Raw genomic sequence first — 18972 nt, forward strand, 5'->3', positions numbered from 1 at the left:
AAAAAAAACAGCAAGCAAGCAAGAGATTCCTCAGTCATGGTATCACATGCCTGGCCCTCCATTTTTAATGAGGCAAAGGTCAATGTATTCTCTTGCTCTTTCGTACACAGGAGGAACCCCGATCATGCCCAAGTTAACTTGTTCAAACAGAACCCCCCCCCCCCACACACACACACACACACACACTCCACATCCCTGGCCACACCGCCAGGCTCCGGCTCAGCCGCGCCGACCATCCAGTGCCATCCATTTGCATTCCCTGACCGACAGCACTGCCTCATTTCACAGGAATTCCACATTGACGGAGTCAGGCAGCTGTCACCGGACAGAGAAAAGAAACTTGGCATGCACCCTCATTCAGCTTCGCCCTCCCCTCCGATCCTCCAAACCCTTCCGTTAAGCACACACATAAACAATCAAAAGAAGAGAAACTTTTTATTCTAGCCAGTGTAGACTTTTGCTTGCAAGTTTTGACTGAAGGAAGGAACAAACGCGTTATTTACTCTGTGCGTTTATACGTGCATCCCGAGGTTGAGACTGGGTAAACACACTCCAATGGCAGCACAAGTTGTGACTGTGATGTTAATTTGTGTCTTTCTTTCTGTCGCTTTCTCCCCCCCCCCCCCCCCCCCACCGTTACTTTTGGAGTCTCTTCTCCCGCATGTTCAATCCACTTCTCTGCAGCTTTTAAAAAACAAAAGTAAAATGCTGCGTTTGTGAGTCACCTTCTCTTCCTACATTCTCGCTCAGTTTTAGCAATGACACTGGAGAAGATAGCTTGTTGATGTATTAAGAATATTAATATGCATACAGTCTACCTGACGGAGTAAGGCAGCCTTCTGTTATGGAAAGATAAATATTATGTTTTAATTATAAAAACATAAAAAGGAATGGGGAAGACAGAAGAAGATGGAGGAAGTGTGTGTGCGTGTGTGTGCGTGCATGGGTGCGCGTGTGTGTGCGTGTGTGTGTGTGTGTGTGTGTCTGTGTGTGTGTGAGCTTGTTCCAGGAGAAAGGTAAGCTATGTTTTGGCAAAGATTCGGAGTTGAAAAGAGTGGATGGCATAATGTGATGCTGTTTACTGAGGAATGTGATGCCCTGTCATCTCTCCCTTTTTCCCACTCCACTCAGTCTCTACCTTGTGGATTGCCCGTGTCATTTTTTTCATCGCCTCTCCTTCACTCTCTCAACAGTCCATCCCCCTCCGTACCGGCTTCATAACCAAGCGGGGAATCCTAACGTGATCATTAAGACATAAAACGGGCTGATAAATGTTTCATAAGGACAAGGCTAGCCACTGATAGCCACCCAGGAATACTGAGGAGCAAAACCCGAGGCTCGCAGTCCCTTTCCTCTCCTCGATCAAACACACTCGTCGGAATACAATTGGAATTTTAAAATATCTTAAAAAGCCTGGGCTAATTCCCACCGTGGGTAATATTTACAAATTGAGTCTGAAAGACGGCGTAGGGGAGAGAGTGCGAGAGAGCAAGAAAGGACGAGAGAAATCAAATGAACTGTGCAAGGAATAAGAGAAAGCAGAACAGAGAAATAAATTGGCCTTTTATATTGTGCACGCGTGTACAAAAATACTAAGTCTGCATTTATCCGAGACATGTCAATCAGCGCAGCACACTGACAATTAGTGCGTTTGAATAGAACTTTTATCATTTTCCAGGCACCAGAGTCCTGACCTACTGTACAGAAATACAGCTCGGGGAATGATTGTGCCTGTAACACAATGACTGTCTATTTAAGTTTGGTGACACATAAAAAATACAGATATGACAGGCCAGACTCCTACAAATGAGTGGGGGGTAGAAAGCTCAGGTTTTGTAACCGCTGAGTTCTCTGATTATAGAGAAAAGAAGAATGGTGCGAGGGGGGGGGGGAGTAGAAGAGGAACGGATGTCAATTACAAAGAAAAAGTAATTCATGCAGAAAAGAGAAATGGGAAGAAAAAACGAGAGACATAATTCATTATTTTTTAATGCACATAGTTTTACACTCACAGAGGGCTGGCCTCATTTCAAAGCGTCAGAGCGGTGTGAGGTGGTAGCACGCAGTAAAGACTCTGGCTCCTCATAGTGACCAATATGTTACATGAGGGGGACTTTGACAGGTTATCTTGACCCACTCTGCAGAGCTCAGGGATTTTTTTTCCCCATTTACGGTATTTACGGCACTATTCTTTTGTGATATTTGATAATATCGGTGCGTCGGAAAAGGCAAAGGTTACCAGCAACACTTGTTGAAAAAGTCCCGCACACTGTCCATTACGCACGCAAATACTATATTTCATAATGTTTCGGTCACACGGACCTTCCTCTGGTGAATTGAGAAAGGTCTGTGTGACCGAAACGTCACGACAAAAGTATTTGCATGCGTGATGGACAGTGTGCTGGACTGCTTCAATAAGTGATATTTGATAATAGAATGCCTAAAAAAGCTGTACATCATTTGGGGGAAAAAAACATGATAGTTGCAGAGAAAAAATGAATAAATCATCGTGTCATCATTCTGAAACCAGAACACAACTGTTGCAGATTTTCACTCCTGACTTCTTAAAAAAGAGGCAGAAATGATCTACACAACAAACGTGGGATAGGAATTTGGCGGTAACAGCTCTACTAATCTTGAAACCTATTTTTAGTTTGAGTTCACGGAGTGAATGGCAATATTTCTCCCAGGAATAGAACTTTTGCTCCTTTGATTTGCCGGTCCAGTCAGGGAGACTGAGAGGAAATGACACCAAGCTGAAGTTAGTTTAACCCTCTTGTTGTCTTTGGATCAAATTTGACCCATTTTCAAAAAAATGTCTGTATCAGAAATTTAGGTTTCTTTCAACCAAATTGCCAAAAAATGAACATTGATGGTTCCATTGAACGCTCTTCTCAAGTAAAATGAAGGATCAGTACACTACTTTCATTGACTTGTGGGTGTTTTATTCAATTTTATAGCATATTCCTGCTTTTTAAACTCAAAAATGAGGTTATTGTCCATGAATTCCAAGAATAAGTGTAAAACTCGTTGTATGAGTTTGTAGTAGCGGGGGGGGGGGAAAAGTGCCAAACGTAAAAGTGCCAAAAATGTTGAAAAAAGGGTAAAAAACTAAATAAAAAAAAAAAAAAAAATAAAAATAATAATAATAATAATAATAATAATAATGTGACAATAAATGTAAAAAAATGCAGGAAGCCTGGGGGAATTTTTTTTTTTTTTAAATTGTCAAAATGTCTTTAGCCAGGAGGACAACACAGGGGTTAAAACCCTAAATAATCCCCCCCACCCCCTCGCTCCACCCCTGCCACCCTGGCTGATCTGCTTAGTCACTAAGATGTCAGTGTGCATATTCCATTGTGATATTGTTCGTGCTTAGATAGCACCTGATTTACTTTTTATAAGATGTGCGATTCGGGGTTTTTCTTTGGTAAATCTTTTTATTCACAGACATAACCGGAGGGGGATTAATCCACTCAGGGGCCCAGGAAGAAAATAAACCTGGGCCCCTATTGAGCCCTATCACTCTCATTCCCTTAATATTTGGCCCAGAGTCCCACAAACCAACCGGTATAACAGGCATATGACCCTGCTCCCGCCTAAGAAATATCAATTTCTTAGTTAGTTTGTATTGATTTAAATAAACACTATTTTATTTCGAAATATGCACCATGTAGACACACTATTGATTGAAATATTACGTTTAGGTTTTTGTCACAGGCTCGCTCTAAAAGGCAGGAGCCACCTGAAGCTACCATCTAACTTTATACAGGGAACATTCCATAAAGAAATGAGTGGATAACATAGAGAGCGTCGTAACAGAAAAGAGATAAGGAGGACCAACCTTTCAAGAAGAAGCAGCATTTGTTTTAAAGGAGAGGCTCACTGAGCCCACTGACTACACCTACATAACAATAATCAGACCTACAGGTGCCTGCTTAACCCGGGTGGTGTCAAGCGTTGTACAGAATTACTGAAAAACAAAGTGGGTTTTTAATTGTACACACAATTCTCTTGTAATTCCTTTAGTTTTAACGCATGAGCTAGGCTATAATCACCCAATCTAGATAACACAGATTGACTGTTTCTTTGTTGTTGATTTTCATTCATCTGTTGTCTTAGTTTGTAGCTAATGCATCGCCTCACAACTCAGATAAACAGTGGTGCTCATAAGTTTATGAACCCATGCTAAAGTTGATTAAAAAGAGGAATAAAAAAAATCATCTTTGGAAATTGATCTTAATGCCTTAATTAAAAAAAATGAGGAAAAATCCAACCTTTAAGGACACCGTGACAGGTGAATGAATAATGTATCATAAATAAATACATGTTCTTCCTTAAAATACAGGTGGCATAAGTAAGTACACCCCTATGTTAAATTCCCATAGAGGCTGGCAGATTATTATTTTTAAAGGCCAGTTATTTCATGGATCCAGGATACTATGCATCCTGATAAAGTTCCCTTGGCTTTTGGAATTAAAATAGCTCCCCCACATCATCACATCCCCTTCACCATACCTAGAGATTGGCATGGTTTTATTTCAGTTAGCCTAATAGCTGGTTTGATTTGCATTGAGAGATGATTTTATGGAAAGTACCCCATGCCAATCTCTAGGTATGGTGAAGGGGATGTGATTGTGTTTTAGGGTATTTCAACCACTAAAGTACAATATCTAAGGTGAGTTCTGCATTACAATGTCTTGTAACACACTACCTGACACACAGAAACTGGGCTGTGATTATGGTACCGAACTATCTAATTGCCTCCGAAGTATTGAGTGTCGAAAAATGACTCGTCATTCAATACCCAATTTTAATACATATGTCGTAAATCTCATCAGCGCCAGTAAGCCAATAAGCATGCAGCATGATTCTACCAAAATGTAATAATGCTTTTGATTGGCTAACTAACGTTACATGTTAAGGAGGCATGTAGGAAAAACAGCTCACATGTGTGTTCTCCTATTTTGAGAGGCTTGACTAAAGAGGGCGACACATAGTTGTGAAGGAGCGTAATGTAAGCTGTTGAAAATGATTTCCGTTAAAATGGATTTTATGAAATTGGTAGTGAAAAAGGTATCGTTCAGGGTATCGTTCAAATACCAGGTATCGGTATCGAACATTTTTTTGAACGATACCGATAGTATTACTTTAGCATGGGAGTACTGCTCAGGCTCTTGTATGTAAAGATATGCGGATATGTAAAGTCCTCGGTTGACAGTACAGTGCACACAAAGTACACACTCCCCCCGCTTCATGTAATGAATACATTTTTACACAAATATCTCAAAACGTTCAGAACCAGCATCCAGAATACTTAAGAAATCAAGTAGGTCTTCATATAGAATGCAGATACTTGTTTATCTATCTTAGAAGGTCTTTTTTTATTAACCGTAATTCTGTTAAGTAGGCTATTCTTGCTTTGCTTGATCGACATATAGCATTTTTGGACTGCCGTAGACAGTAAAATAATACCAATAAAAATCCTTGAAAGGTATTCGTCTTTGATACGTTGTTGACGACTTATGATATGATCTGATAACAGCAGGCCGGATCAGGTTTGTCACCATGCATGTTCACTGTAGTCTGGATCTTGTTCAATTCTACTTTATTCCTGTTAATGACACAGTAATTACACTGCAACAGTTTGTCCGCATGTGTAATTACGCCCCCATTGTACCGTCGCAATTAGATGAATATCCATGCTTTATAACCTAAGGCGTCAAGTTGGCAAATCCAATTTCAATTTGTATGGAGCATTTTGCCTGCTTGTTTGAGCCGCGGTAAAGACCACGGATATGCAGGCTAATCCTCGCCGTGTTAAAACGCTGTTCCTCTTAAAAAAATGTAGACATGGGGGATTCTCTGGAGGGAAAGAAAGAGAGACAGAGAGAGAGCCAGAGGGAGTGTATAGAGTCTTTTACAGCCAGGAGCTAAGAGGTGGGAGTGGGGTTTACGGGTAGTGGGAAGGTTGTGGAGGTACATGTAAAGAGGACTGCTTTAGGCCTTTCATGCGTGCAGCAAAGCCTATTTTTTACACATCTAGCTACATTTTGCCTACGATGTAGCAGCAGAATGGGGGAGACGCTATCGTGCTAAATGAGGATTTTCAATGGTGGGTTATTTGCATGTGAGAGCTGGCAAAAAAAGGCAATGTTTTTGTTTTTTTCTAAAGCACCAGGTCCCTGGCGATGTGATCAGTTGCATTCAAATACTATAAGGTCTACCTGTTGCTGAGGCTTTCTCACATGACTGCTACACTGCAAACTGTGCCTTCTCTCTACAATGGTGAGGTGAAGTCAATCCAAGGATAACCACGCAAAAAAAAAAAACAATGGCGATGAGCATAAATGTAATTACCCTCTTTGTTTTCTTTGAAGAAATAAAGAATTTGATTGAATAAGAAACATGCTCAAGGTTAGCTGCTGAGCTATATTGTAATAGGGAAGGTCTTTAAAGGACATCTTTGACAGGGGCCTTTGTTTTTCTGCTCTTTTTATTCCTCAATTCTCCCATTTTTACTCATTGCTTTTTAAACAAGTGCCGTCTCAAAGACAAAAGCGGCGGCGTTGACCTTCTTTCACAGTTGAGATGTTATTTGTGATTACTATAATTCAAGTTTAACTCAAAATTGCTGTGGGTAGGTGGCGGGGCAGAGGCTCACACACACACTTGCAGGTGCATGCACACACACTTAGAGAGAATGACGAGCCCGTCTTTTTAAACCTGACATATTAAGATAAAGACAATGGTACAGTAGCCACATCCTGTTCACTAGAGAAGAGAGTGATATGCACACATATTGTTAAGTATATACCTCACACACACACACACACACACACACACACACACACACACACACACACACAACAAACATGCATGCAGATGAGAAGCATGACACCTTTCTCCACATGAGACTCAGACACATTTTTTTCTCACACATCAAAGCTTCTAATTTCAGAGTCCCTGAGCTCCAAATCTCAATCACATTGTGTTAGTTGTGAAGACACACAAGTTTCGCTACTTCTGATTAAAAAAAAACAGGAAGTAGCAGGTACCTGCATATTTAACCATTTTAATGTCTGTTTACTTCGCACATTTTCCTTCAGTGAAACTGCATCCCAGTCTGTTCAGATCAGGGCACGCCTAATCATTTTATTGCATTCCTCTTTACAAATCTGTTTTCCACCTCTGCCATGCTCACCAGCAGTCGACTACACAGCTCGACATCCTATTTTGGAACACACGCTCGACAAAGCTCTACAATAACAACGCGCGGACAGCCTTTCAGATGTGACAGGGGCAGATTGACAAAGAGCTTGAATAGAGCCACTGTATCAAACAGTGTAGCCTGTGACTGAGTACTGGGCAGAGGGCGAGACACGCCACCTGTACACAAACCACACATGCACACTAACAGTCAGACAAAGACTGCAGGAAGGGCGACATTAAGACCCCGTTGTTTTATGTTGTGCCAAGCTGTCGACACACTATTTTAATTGTGATTTATTTTTTATGTTTATATTTCCTTTAGTCCTACCTCCCCCCACCCCCACTTCTGCAAAGATGGTGCCCAGGGGGCGAGATTTAACCACTCAACTAAATCAAATGCATTTCTTTGTGCTTTGTTAGCATTTGGTGTTAGTACTATAAGTACTATTGCTTCTATTTGTCAATTATTTTTTTACTGCAATTCGCTTATTTTACTTTGTATACCGCAAACTGGATGTTAATAAAGTACTTCTGAAGTTGTTGAAACGCCACAAGCTGTACTCATCCGATTCAAAGTGCTTGAGTCAAAAGAGACAGACAGAGAGATCGAGAGAGAGACCAAGAGAGAGACAGAGAGCGGGAGAGGGAGATGCTGAGAGAGAGAGAGAGAGAGAGAGAGAGAGAGAAACTTCCAGCATTAAAATTCAGAAGATAATTACATCCGCTACACCCCCACCCTGTTGAGAAAGTGTAATGTTTAATAGTCTCTATAAAGAAAATAGGTTTTTATCTCACTCTCATTTTCATTAATTCCTAATTGGGGTGGGGGGTTGTCTGTTATTATTTCTTAGATTAAAATAAACATAGCCTGTCCCATGTTCAAACCCATCACACTACACAGGCATGATAAGGACTTCATGCCTCTGTGAATAAATAAACAATTTTGTCTCCACTGGTGGAATTAAGTTGCTTACAGCCTTAAGCTAAGCCACTCTGATTTATATTTATATTTATTTATATTTTCTTCTCAAAAGACTTAAAAGCACATCCTCGCTTTTGCAAATGAAGTTCACCATTTCTTTTTTGACCTGCTTTATATGTATATCTTTAATTAGTGTCTTGTTTAGCTTAAACCGACTGATTATCGCGTAGTCGTGACCTAATTACCGCGCGCGCTTCTTAACGCCAGCATAGTGCCCTGAGGAGCAAGCGAAAGTTACCTTTAAAAACTTGTGTAATCATTAGCAACGAGCCTCCCTTAATCCCACTAAACATACACTTATCTAGCCTCGGCCGGCCTGTGTTTGCTGGGTATGGAGAGGGGAGGGGTATAGTTGCCTCCAACATGTTTATTAAAGACAATTATTAATCGCTGTGGTTAAAACGACTTTGTCCCTACGCTCCCAGTCTTTACTCTTGTTCCACAGGGATGTAGACTGCTAACCTGCAAATGTGAATACTATGGCGAAGCAGGTCTCTCCCTGTTTTCTGGAGTCTTCTGCTTGGGTTAATGGTGGTAGCCAATGGTGACCAGTGTCAGGGGACGAATGTTACTATGTCCAGCATAACATCTTGCAAGTGAGACAGAATATACCTGAATATGAATGAAATGTACAGTACACTATGTACAATGCAATTCAATAAAACTCACTATATCTTTATGTCCTCTGTCTGTATGGTGTGTGTGTGTGTGTGTGTGTGTGTGTGTGTGTGTGTGTGTGTGTGTGTGTGTGTGTGTGTGTGTGTGTGTGTGAAGTATCCTATGAAAGCAAACCATTCTGTGAGGGTGTGTGGGTATTTGAAAAAAGACTGTATCTGAGTTATGTGAGGAATGTGTGGCTCTGATTCTTTAGTCAGTTATTTGGATTATTTGCCATTCCCTTTAAAGAGTTGGATTTGACACATTCATACATACACACATCTATACATTAAACAAAGTGATTCTTAGTGGATACTAGGAAGGGAGAATTGTAGAACAGTAGCATTGAATTAAAGAAGGAAACATATTTCCCAAGTATATCTCAATGAGATTTTATCCCTTCATCCATAGACTGACCAAAGAATACAAAGGGTTGTCATTCACTCTCTGGTTTTCTTTTTTCTTACCTGAAGATGGTGAGGAGGGATGTGGGCTGTCATCCTGGACGCTTCCTGTCTGGGAGTGTCCTCCTCCAGCTCCGCTCTCTTCTGTCACATTGGATGAACCAGGAGTGGTGGAGCGGCTGATGGACTGAGACTCAGGATCACTGGCTGATCCACGCCGTTCGTCCAGGCCTTGTTGCTGGAGCGCTTCCTCAATGCCTCTTCTGTCTTTGCCATGAATGCGGGAGTGGACAACCATTTGATGGTAGGTTCTGAAGACCCGGCCACAGTCAGGGCATTCTGAAGGCTTTTCCTTCAAGCCGGAGAGGCTGGAGAGGCTGTAGTCTATGTTTGGGCTTCCCAAGCCAGCCAGTGCTCCAGGAGTCTCAGCACTACCGTGGACAGACATTAAGTCACGGTGACTGTCAAAGCCTCTTCCATCCTCTTTAATGGACATCATGGCTCCGCTTGCGGCCTTGGATCCCTGCAAGGCCTCCGAGAGCTGCTTCTGCTTGGAGCTATCATTGGAAGCAATCAAGGAGTAGTCTTGTTTATCCTTTGAGAAGGAAGCCAAGGCTCCAGCCCCACCTATCTCATCTTCCTGCCCTGGGGGTATATGGTGCTGGTGCTGGTGCTGCTCCTTCGGCATGAAAGCCCTGTCCATAGCCATGCCGCGGGCCATTATCTGCCAGGCTTGGTAGCTATTGAGGGAGTCCATCTCTGCCACTTTTGCAGCTGCTTGGAGGCGCTCCATGCAGCTCGACTTGAGTGGTGGCACAAGGTTGAGACAACCCAGGAGTGAGCGCTTTTCATTTTCGCCCAGCCCATGGCCCATACCTCCTGACATTGGCCCCAGCAGCTTCCCTAGCATCTCCTTTTCCTTCATGGCTATCCCTGCTTTAGCCAACATTTGATGCTGCTCACTCAGGCCCTGTTTGTCTGGTGAAAGGAAGCCTCCCTGTAGACATGAGATGTAGCGGGAATAAAGATTGGCATGAGCTTCCTGAGCCAGATTGCTCATGCTATTGACGACAGCCATGTCCTGCTCACTGGGCTGGGGCGGCTTGTTCTTGATGGCCAGCTTGTTGAGATGCACCTTCATATGGTTCTTGAGGAACCAGGGTTCCTTGAAGCGACGGCCACAGATTTGGCAGCAGTGTTCAAAGGAGTCCTTGTGCTTACGCATGTGGCCCTTTAGGAACCAAGCTTGGCTGAACACCTGGCCACACACGTCACAGCGGAATTCAGTGGCCACCTGTGTCCCACCGGCACCACCAGCACCCTGGCCCTGTGTGTTCTCGGCTGTGATGTGGGCCTTCTCTACATGACTTATCAGATCCTCTTCGTGGGAGGCAGCAAACTCACACAGAGTACATTTGTAGGGCTTGTGGAGTATGCGGATGTGGCGGTCCAGCTCCTCACGTTTCTTAAACTTCCCTTTACAGAAGGTACAGCGGAAGCCTGAAGTTGGGTTCGAGGACTGGTCATCCTGGGTGCCAGCCGGCTTGGGTGAAGAAGAAGGTTGGGAAATTGTTTCTGGCGTGGCAAGGCCAGAGGAGGGAAGGAGGCCACAGGCTGAGCCTAGTTGCTGCTGATGGGTGTTAGAGCTGCTATTGAGGCCCAGATGGGGTGTTGGAACTGTCTGAAGAAGACTGCCACTCCCTCTCATCTGCTTGTCCCTCAGGATGGCCCTCTCCTCCAACTCATGCAGCAGCCTGTTCTCTTCTCTGACACGGCCACGGCCTTTACCAAGATTCCCCAGCTTGTGGGTGCGGAGGTGGATCTTCAAGTTGCCCTTTTGAGCCGCTCGGTGGTCACAGTAGGGGCACTTGAAGGGCTTCTCTCCTGTGTGTGTGCGCATATGCAGGGACAGGATGCTGTTAAAACGGAAGCGCTTGCCACACAATGGGCAGGGATACTTCCTATTCTTGCGGGCATCATCTTCAATATCGTTCATCTGGGACATGATGCCCAAGTTCTGGCCGTTGAGAAACTGTTGCAGGTCAACACGCCCGTTCAACCCACTTAGTGCCCCTGCGTCAATGTCTCGGTTGAGCTGATTGGCTAGCAGGGCCATCTGACTGCTGATAGGTTGACTGGCCAGCGCGGCGTGGTGGGTCTTCTCATCCAAAGGCGTGGCTGCTTTCTCTTCAGGGATCTGTTGTGGGCGGTGTAGGTCAGGAAAGGCGTGTCCTAGCTGGGCAGTAAGCTGATGAAGCTTTTGACTGATGGGGTAGCGGCCATTTAACACTGCACTGCTCAGATGGGCATCAGCGTCAGGCACCGCTGACGACACACCAAGACACAAACTAGAGTCCTCCATCCTGTGAAACCAGACCAAAAAAAAAAGAAACATTAGAAATAATACAATTAGAAATATTCTGTATTTAAAAGATACTATGCATTGGTGGTTGCCAATGTGCTCTTTATATTTGCTTTTCAGATTGCAAAAAGAATATTATCCAACCAAATGTGTTTCTTCACTTAGGGAAACAACACCTGTGCTGTCACCCAGTACAGGAAAATAAAATGGATTGCGATTGATGCATACAGCACCTTAGTGAATTGTCAGAGCCAAGGGCCTGGAGAAATGCTGTTACTCCATATAAGTTTTTTGAAAATGTAACACCATTTTGGAAGGAATAATTACTCTGTAAACACAGTGAGCAGTGTATAATTAAGCTACTTGTGCCCATCCTATCAGAATTCCTCCAATTACACGCCTTAATGAAACGGAGCAACGGCATTGTCGGGGAGCCACCACAATACTACAATTATGATATTAACAATAGCACTTAAAGCCAAGGGGTTACTCCAGTAAACACAACACTCTTATCTTGTTGCCACGACACTTGTCTTGGCGCAAAATTCCATTAAAGATCCGCACTATATTTGATGTGAATCACTTTGCTCTCCCTCTGCTTCTTTCTATTCCCCCAATTCTCTTTCTTTCTGTCTGTCTTCTTCTCTCTACCTAAATCTTGTTTAGTTTCAGTGATGGAGAAAACAACAGTTGGCTGTGTTGAACAGGTTCTCAATGCAGCCTAAGATGCATTGGTTGATACATGGTAAAGAGGAACAGGAATAGGACCTACTGTACGATGTTGTAGTCCTGGGTTGCTGTAATGCTACCAAAATATATGTACTGTCCGTAATGGAAGTGTTTCCATTTCATATGTGTGACATCAGTGAATTAATAAAAAAAGGATAACATTGGATTTAATGCAGATCCATCTGCTCTCCAGATGGAGAGGTATAAACAACTATCTGCACACTTCCTCTGGCTGCTAGCAGGGGTCAAACCCTCAGAAACAATAACCACGGTTCTGCTTTGGTCAACAAAATATTGTATAATATCTCATTAAGCTGATTAGTATGCTGCCTGGTAACAGTGGCAGCCACTGCGCTATAACGCATGATTATAATCATCAAAAAATCCTTTCATGGAAAGGCAGTGTAAAGCACTGGCATTAGGTAAGTTCATTTCTTAAGAGGAAGTGGGATCATTTTATGCAGCTTATGGACCCAATCTGGCAGCAATGGGGCACACCCACATTAAAAATATGTGCACACATGTTCAGTATACACTTTACAGGCACAAAGAGCAACTACGGTTCAGCCAGACACTGTTTCTCTCTCTCTCTCTCTCTCTCTCTCTCTCTCTCTCTCTCTCTCTCTCTCTCTCTCCACCTACAGTATGTTTCTAAAGCAGGGAGGACTCTACATTGTGCTTGGCTCATTTGTTTACTCGTTCATTTGAATTTTTTCTCCCTTTCCTCACTCTCTCCCATCAGTAGGAGGTTAGTAGACATAAGGGTGCCTGTTCTTTTAGCCACTGGCCCCTCCAACACACTGTTGATGGTGGATTATTATCTCGCGGACATGAATCAGACACTGTGAGCAGCGTCCACTTGTCTTTAAAGGAATGTGACACTTGTGGGCTGCCCTTTGAATTCTCCTTATTTCTCCCCACAAGTATCTTAAGCAACTGTAGTGAATTCATCAAGAGTATAATGGGCATGCTATGATCCCGCAGGGTTATGGGTAACAGCTAGATATGCTTCTGTCAAAGCCTACTTAAATTTACGATGGACGTTATGATCATGTTCTCATGTGACTTGAATAATGCTGCGCTCATCTAAGAAATGAAGCATCGTAAAAGCCTAATAATAAAAAGTTTACACTTGAATGAAAAACATATATTGTACATGTGTACATTTATTGTGATAATGACATTGGGAGAGAAATGCTAAAAAATAATCAAACTTTGTTAGACTGATTCAAATGGCTTAGGTTTTAAATTGTATTTATGTGGCACCCCAGCTTCCATCACCAGGCGTGCTTATATCTGAGAAGACCTTATTTGAATGGGCCCTTTTTACAGAGGCGGCTGCCTTTTGGAATAGAAATCTGTGATTTAAACTAGGCTGATGAGCTGTTGCTCATTTGGGAAGATAGCAGCTTGCCCTTTTCTTCAATTTGATTTCTGCCTTTATCTTTAACATATAACAAAGGCAGATAGACAATGGAATAATGTGAAATGAACTGACGAATCCAGTTTGTGTTTTTTTTTATAAACGTACCCTGGCTGACGAGCGTATGCAAATGAGACACATTAATATGCTCGCCTTGCTCCCTAGTCATTTTATATTTTTTCCCCTGATTAAAAAGGACATTTCTTATGTGACATCCCCCTCTGCTCATATCAACACACACATGCAAAGGGGTTTGAGGGTGATGTACAAGTAGAAACACACAGACACACACACACACACACACACACACACACACACACACACACACACACACACACACACACAGGCAAAGACACGCACTCATACACAACCCTTTGACTACAGACAACAATTCAATATGCATGCATGCCCTCTAACAGACACCAGGAGTAGGTTGCAAGTCACACAGCACTATCAAATGGCTGCTTACAGAAATCACACCAACAGCTCTGTCTATTTTGACATCATCCTGAATGTTACTGTAAGGGGTCTTGAGCAAAATATCTGTCAAATGCACAGAAGAAAACTACTCGACGCAATATTAATGTAGCAGCTCTATGCTTTTAGAAGATCAAGGCTTAGGTTTGTCATCCTTACCGGTTGTATTAGGGAAAGACTTGGTGCCACTTTGTCCCTATTATGTCTCACTGTCTCTGCCATGGCTGTGTAGCCTGCGTAGACTCCGATGTGAACAACACATCCACTCTGTACCTTTATACAGTATCTATCTGCCGTTATTCTAACCTGTTTAACCTTATCATTTCCTGGCATGTACAGCATTGCTGCCTCATTAAATCTATTGGCTCCTCTGATACCTCTAAAACCACAAAGACTTCCTTTAGCATTTTCTCACGATGGTTCAGTTGTCTGTCTTGTTATAGTTTGTGGTTTAATATTCAGCAAAGCACCACGTGCACCCGTAAAAACACACAATATCCTCCGCACATTTGTGCACATGCACACAAAGTGATTTCACTCAGTTTCTCTAAATGCATTTTTCTTCTCTGTTCTTTTTTTTTTCGAGCCTCAGCTTAATTATAAGTGGTATCTGTGACACAATGGAAGTGTATTTCAGTCAGCATTTGAATGTGCTCGGTTCATTTCTGTCTTATCAATGGTGCCATGCATCATAAATGCATAAGGGATTTGTATGTGTTTCTAATTGTAACCGTATAAAGTGTATGAAAGACAGTGTCAATATTAGGAACAGCTACCTATTACGAATTCATGCACAAATATACCATTTCAAACAATTTTACTTCTCAAATTTACTTTCGGGCCTCAGCGTTGTCGCAAAACTTTCCTCTGACATTTAAGACAAGATGGGGAGAAAGTAAAGGATCGAAAAGCCATTAGTTGGACTTTACTTTGTTATTTTTGACATGTATCGACACAAAACCCATCGACTAATCACAATGCAATACCTCATTAAGTCCTAATGAAGTAATGCATTGCATTAAACAAATCAATCATTATTCACAATGTGCTGAATTCCATCATATTTCCACCAAATCATTAATGAGACGGGGGGGGTGGGGGGTTATAACTACACTAATCTGTGGTTGAAGGAACAATGTGGGTATTTACTATATGTTACATATTATGTTACACGCACTGAGAGTTGAATACTAAATATTACGTATAAGCAGCAGGGACAATCGGATCCATTCAAAAGCTGTAAGTATGTTTTCAAAGTACAGACGGAGCTTCCTCGTCATTTCAAAAATCAATTACCTCTGGGTGAAAAGTTGGTTTAGAGGTAGAACAGACCCGATATGACTTCCTTCCTGGCTTGTGTTCTGCTTCTATTGCAGGTGGTCTTTGCAAGGCGTCTAATTAATTCAATAAAAAAAAAAGCCGCCTTGTTTTCCTTTCCTCTCTCCCGCTCTTTGACTTCACCGCGTTATTACTCTCTGTAATGAGGCGAAAACACTCTGAACTGCACATGGAAGACAGTCACACAACCACTGCCAGACTCAAACCTAACTCCATCCCATGCCTGGGAGCCTCTTGATCAAAACACACAACTCCGCGCTATCAAACAGATGTGAAGCCTCGGAGATGGATTGTTCTATTTTAAAGTTGCAGTCGTGGCCAAGATCACATCTCACCTAGATTTGATTGTAAATAGGGGAATGCTGTTTTTTCGTCTACATGTTTATTTCATGTGATTTTTTTTTTCTTAAATACAATAATTTGTAAAAAAGATGTGTCTTGTCCCCCACCCCCTTTTAAAAAGAGCTACTGGATCTTTGGGGAAGGTGTTTCTAGTATCCTGAAAGAGCCAAGGCTCTGATTGGTTGGCCAAAAACATCAATCACACACCAACCACATTCTTACGGACCAATTTGAAGCGTACACTTTCTACAACACAACACTGGAAAGACAAAAAAGGGCATATACTGTATGTTTTTTTTTTTTTTGTTGTTTTTACATGAACACAGAACACCCAATGTTTTAAAACTTATGAATAACCTTGGATTAACATAGCCCCCTGCTCTGCTTTAACGCAGAGAAAATAAACGCAAAGGGATCAAATGTGTGATGGGAGCGCGGACTCTCATAGATCAGGGACAAAATGTGAATGAACAGGAGCCTCTGCCCCTCCCTCTTTCTCTTGCACAATATGTCATTGAGGGGCTGTTTAAGAGGTCCTGTCAACAGGTAGTTCAACTTTCAGCTCATCCCCGCTGATCAGTGGGAGCCCTCCTGACAGGGAGAAAAGAAAGACACCGGGAGGGGAGCGAGAGAGAGAGAAAGAAAAATGTTGTGGCTCTTTTTATCCGTCCATCGCTCTGACAGCCTTGCAGGGGATGCCATGGGAGGAAGATCAATGCAGGACAAGCGGATTCCCACAGTTCATTGTTCCGGGGCAGCCAAATCATCTTTCCCAAGACGGCCGGGAGCTCAAAGCTTCCCTTTATGATAACCATCCCTGGTATTATTCCCACTATGATGATGGTGACCTGCAGATGTCTCTGTCTTTGTGTGTGTGTGTGTGTGTGTGTGTGTGTGTGTGTGTGTGTGTGTGTATGTGCGGGTGAGCATCTCTCCCCTCCCGAGTGCGATACAATAGCGGTCACAGCAGCGTGGACAGACCCCTGCAGCAGGGAACACAGCAGCGAGCGCGGGATTAATAGCGCCAAACATTTGTTAAGCAGTCACTGTTTAGTTTAGAAGTCCAGTGACAGGAGCAAAAGCCAAAAAAAGATAAACAGAAATCATAGTCATTGACACCATAATGATAGTCAACATGGCCCACTCACACACTGCTTTAATACTGCAGCAGCTTATTGGGTTGTTACTGTTGCGGAGTGCCACTGGACTGAATGGCGTTAGCTGACAGATAATGACAGACAATGGTCTGCGTTCTGTTTCGGAGCCTTCTGGTTTTAATGTGCTTCCACAGTCACGTAATAGGTATTGGGGTATTGGGTATCCAATAGGTATCCCATAATGTATGGGAGGAAGGGGAGGGGGGGTCTTGTTTTACCAGGTTAGACTGTCAACACTTTCCGGTTTCCAGTTTAGACTTGTGACATAAAGTTAGGTAAAAATGTAGAGAAGGCGCCCATACTGTATACAGAGGTTTAGTCCTCAACGCAGCAGCCGCAGGTTTGACTCTGACCTGCGGCTCTTTTGCTGCATGTCATCCCCCCCCTCTCTCTCTCCCCTATCATGTCTTCATCTTTCCTGTGAAAATAAAGGCATAAAAATGCCCCAACAATAATCGGAAAAAAACCAAAACGTTTTTACATTTTCTGGAGGTTTAACATGCTGGGATCAAATTGACCCCAAGGATAACAGATGTTAGTACATTTGAGGATTAAAGGAAGGTTCATCAATTTTTCAACATATGTTGTGATTATAATATTTAAAAAATGACTGGTGTAAAATATCAACAACAACAGGGCTGACCGTCAAGGTTCATATCAGAGGAATCACATTGAAACATGTCGCCCATTTTCAACGGATCACATGTACTACAATTAACACTTCCATTCAGTGAAGAGGACCATTAGAGGTCACTGAAAGTTCAGGAAAATGCTACTAAGTGGACCTGGAGTTACGATTTGTTTTAAGAGTTTGGACATATTCATTCTACAGTATGTTCCAGGCAGCTATTGTTGGATTAATCTCCCTACATAATGCAAATCCACTTGCAAAGATTTGCTTTAACAATACGCCATTGTTGACAATAGAGCACAGACATGACATAGTTTTGAGTTTCAAGTCTCTGCATATTCATTTCCACAGTGAAATAAGAAAAAAATGACTTTTGAAACACAGCAAAAAAATCTGAATCATTAGGCCTTGGACAATTACGGCCTTTTATATGTAATTTGTGCAAGAACACCGTGAACGTGCTTTAACGTGAAAAAAAACTGAAAAATAATGAAGTGCCATAGGATGGATTGTTCCTCCTGACAGTTGAAACGTATTTTTCAGGCTCAAATGTCAACTTTTCTCATCAGAAATGTTTTTATTGTCATCGTCGTGCTTATATACTGGTTTATATACTGCTATTTGTGGTTTTATTTCTACCAAGTGTGACTCAATGATCAACCTTCTCCTCAACCCATGTTGAATAATGTGGCTCTGATGTTTTGTAATGTACCTGTGTGCTCTGGTCTGCTCTGTGTCTGGTGACTAAAACTCTTCTTCCTGTCAAATCAGTCAGAAAACCAGGACACAATGCCGTGTGCTCAAGTGTATGTATGTGTGTGTGTGTGTGTGTGTGTGTGTGTGTGTGTGTGTGTGTGTGTGTGTGTGTGTGTGTGTGTGTGTGTGTGTGAGACAACAAACACAGCAGTGTGGGGCGCTCACGCATGGTTAGACTGCGGGAAGAAAGAGGTCAGAGAGACAATGACCACAGTGTATCTGTCATAGCTTACATCACTGGTCACCCTCTGTGCTGCATGGTAATGCTGCAAACAAACACACACACACACACACACATACACACACGCAGACACACACACACACACACACACACACACAGCACGATCTGTAGGTCACATTATGGGCAAGCGCGGCCTTTGTCTCTTGCAGAGTGACTGCAGTGATGACATACAAGGTTTAAGCTTGAGACTAAAACCAAGTGGAGTTCAGTCTCACTCTGTTTCTCAGGTGGCGGCAGCCGCGAGAAAGAGAGAGAGAGAGA

The 18972-nt window shown here is 42.6% G+C and overlaps 1 protein-coding gene across 3 annotated transcripts in view; it reads right to left on the reverse strand.

Annotated features, from left to right (window-relative positions):
- Positions 1-18972, reverse strand: part of znf536 (zinc finger protein 536) — a 253348-nt gene that overhangs the window by 106368 nt on the left and 128008 nt on the right. For 2 of the 3 annotated variants that reach the window (XM_078249854.1, XM_078249782.1), the window contains exon 5: positions 9319-11618. In XM_078249854.1, the coding sequence (XP_078105980.1) occupies positions 9319-11617 (2299 nt within the window). In that variant the 5' untranslated portion in view covers position 11618. Of the gene's footprint in view, positions 1-9318; positions 11619-14405; positions 14563-18972 lie in introns of those variants that run through there. The other variant, XM_078249922.1, reaches the window with a different exon arrangement.

This window comes from Sander vitreus, chromosome 1, assembly GCF_031162955.1.
Source record: "Sander vitreus isolate 19-12246 chromosome 1, sanVit1, whole genome shotgun sequence".
Taxonomy (NCBI): Eukaryota; Metazoa; Chordata; class Actinopteri; order Perciformes; family Percidae; genus Sander; species Sander vitreus.